The sequence below is a fragment of the Papilio xuthus genome, unplaced genomic scaffold (assembly GCF_000836235.2).
Source record: "Papilio xuthus unplaced genomic scaffold, Pxut_1.1 DF826159.1, whole genome shotgun sequence".
Lineage (NCBI taxonomy): Eukaryota > Metazoa > Arthropoda > Insecta > Lepidoptera > Papilionidae > Papilio > Papilio xuthus.
Window position 1 is genome coordinate 150,337 of NW_013532490.1, and position 2,808 is coordinate 153,144.

The 2,808-nt window shown below is 36.4% G+C and overlaps 1 protein-coding gene across 1 annotated transcript in view; it reads right to left on the minus strand.

The window, feature by feature from the left end:
• Window positions 1-543: 543 nt before the first annotated feature.
• Window positions 544-2,808, minus strand: part of LOC106123060 (dual serine/threonine and tyrosine protein kinase) — a 7,749-nt gene continuing 5,484 nt past the window's right edge. The window contains 4 exon segments of the mRNA XM_013319194.1: window positions 544-1,547; window positions 1,717-1,802; window positions 2,222-2,447; window positions 2,689-2,808. The exon segment at window positions 2,689-2,808 is cut by the window's right edge and continues 1 nt beyond it. Of these exon segments, the coding sequence (XP_013174648.1) occupies window positions 1,282-1,547; window positions 1,717-1,802; window positions 2,222-2,447; window positions 2,689-2,808 (698 nt within the window). The 3' untranslated portion in view covers window positions 544-1,281.

Sequence of the window (2,808 nt, forward strand, 5' to 3'; positions counted from 1 at the left end):
TGATGCGGGTTTTACTAATGTACATGTCAGGCATTACAACTAATTTCGTAGTGGATCGTATTCACTATGAGACGAACCCAATAACCGATCCAAATATTGCGTTAATTATTTTACATGGAAAAGCCTTATAATCGTAAGCAAAATTAAAAGTTAGCAATACTGTAAATCAAAATAATGCCCTGTGGTTAAAAATAAACGTTAAAATTATCCGGAAATTCAACAAAATACAAAAATAATAATTTCCCCATTCATTTCAACACTCATCGAAATATTCTCAAATTAGTAAAACGAGTGACGATTTAGACCTAGGCAAAGAAAAAAGTTTTAACTACTTCTATATGCGAAATCATTTGTGTTAGAAATTACGTGAGAAATAAAAACTTTAAGTTTTAAATAAGTAAGGCAAAGTAAAAATAAGTAATAAAACACTTAAAAGATACAAAATAAGTTTATTATTCTCAATCTGTACACAAGTTACAAATATTATATACAACATTTATAGAAAACGCAAATAATCTTAATCAATTTAGGTACAATTTTGTGACGAGTTTGTTCAAATGTTCACTTTATAATACTTTTTCATTTTCATTTGGCATTTTTGAGAATTAAAATATTGAAATCTTAAAAGAAGAGATATGTTTGTTTGCTTTTGACAAAATATTTATTATATTAAAAAGTAACGAGAATCTTAAACGAAACAAAAACAGTCATATTTAAAATATACTAAAGCTTAATTTTGGTCTTTTTGTGCCAATTTACGTCTGACTGACATCTTCTGTTTAAATTTGATAATTTCCAAAAAATAACTAAAACTGATAAAATTATAAAAGTTTCTTATATTTAAAAACAATTAAAAAAGTTTTGACTCAAATAAGTTTGTCAAAATGAACTTAAAACAAAGTCAATATTTAACATGATTTAACTTAGAAAGAAAGTAAATAAAAACTTAAATAACTTTATCTTGTATTCTATTTAATGTAACAAGAAATATATAATCACAGATTCACTTCCTTATTCAATAATTTCACTTTCAGAAACAATTCATTGATAACACACGAAAGTGATCCTTCTAGTTAAAGTCATAAACTTCCTTTTTTAATATCAGCCACTTCATCAATCACTCGATGTAACAACCATCACAGATTTATTTAAAACTACTTTATTCTTTAAGCCATAAAGTTCATTTTCTCACTATGTTCTCGATTCTTTTTTCATAATATAATTCTGTATTCGTATTTTTCGTATCAATCGAAAAAGATCCTTATTTCAAGGACATAAAGCTTATAATTTATCATTCTTCTGTATCCCGGTCATATAAAGGCTGTCGTCAGAGTCGTAGTCCTTGTGTCTCCTGTGTGGGTCGTCACCCTGCTCCCTGAGGGCCTGCTCCTGGAGTGCCTCGTCTCTGAGAGCCTGCTGGAGGATGGCCTCCAGCTTGGGGCGGACGTCGCCCAGCAGCGCCCTCTGTGAGGGCTCGGAGGCCCAGCACGACTGCATCACATCCCAGCACTCGTCTGTGAAGTGGGGCAACCTTTCGGGACGTAAACCTGCACAATATTAAATGAAGAAAAAATATTATTGAATTTTTACTAAAGTGTAATAAACAAATTTATTTTAAAAGACTGATTATAATTTTGTTTTAGTAAGAAAACATGTCGCTAGATGGCGCTGTGAAAATGTTGAGAGTAAAGCTAAGCAACATGTAAGTGTATGTACCTCGCTTCACTTTGCTCCAGAGCTGCTCCTTGTTCTGGAAGTCCTCGAATGCGGCCGGCAGCTTGATGTTGCCCGCGCACACGTACCTACACAATTATAAACATATCTTGCTACGACGACTAAATTCCATGATAAAAATCTTACTAATATTACAAATGCGAATGTTTGGATGGATGGATATTTATTAGAAGGTAAGTCCAGAAAATTGGCATGGGCGTAGAACATAGCCCGGAAGAACACATAGGTTACTAATTACGTTTTGTTTTAATTTTGCGAGGATTTATTAATAAATATGCAAAATAATTATGAATGTAAGTTATAAATATAACAAATTTTAAGAAAATACACAAGATTATATTTGCTTAAACAAATTCTAAAATTAGGCAATTGAACTCGTATTCTTATAAGAAATAAGAATGCGTTACAGCGCCATCTATGATACAGCAGCGTAACTATGAAGTATGGAGTGCGAGGGAGAGAGGGAGAGAGGGAGAGAGATAGATACCAGAAGAGTATCCCGAAGGCGTAGACATCGACGGCGGCGTCGTAGTCTCCGTGCAGCAGCTCGGGCGCCATGTGCACCGGCGTGCCCACCACCGAGCCGGAGATGAGCGCCTCCGCCGCGCAGAACCCCAGGTCAGAGAGCGCGGCGCGTCCGCTCCCGTCCAGCAGCACGTTCTTCATCTTGATGTCGCGGTGCACCAGCCCCAGCGAGTGCAGGTATCTGATGCCTACACACACACATACACACTACTCTTCATTCTTACTTATAACAGAACGACTCAAAGGATTTTTGTTTGTCTTAGATGTAAAACATAGCCTGGAAGAACAATGTCGCGGGCAAAAGCTATCTTTTATAGATTAAAGGGACGAAAGGGATAAAAAGTATGAACTTATTTAAAATTCAATTATTAGAAAAGCAGAAGTGTTATCCAGTTTCAGGTGTGACCATCTGCTCGTATGTGTACTGACCGTCAACAATATCGCAGGCTATCCTCATCCGTGTGGCGAATGTGAGTCCAGCTCTGACCGCAGCGTGCAGGTCCCGGGCGTAGCGCGCTGACACCAGCAGCACGCTGGCCCCGCCCCCAC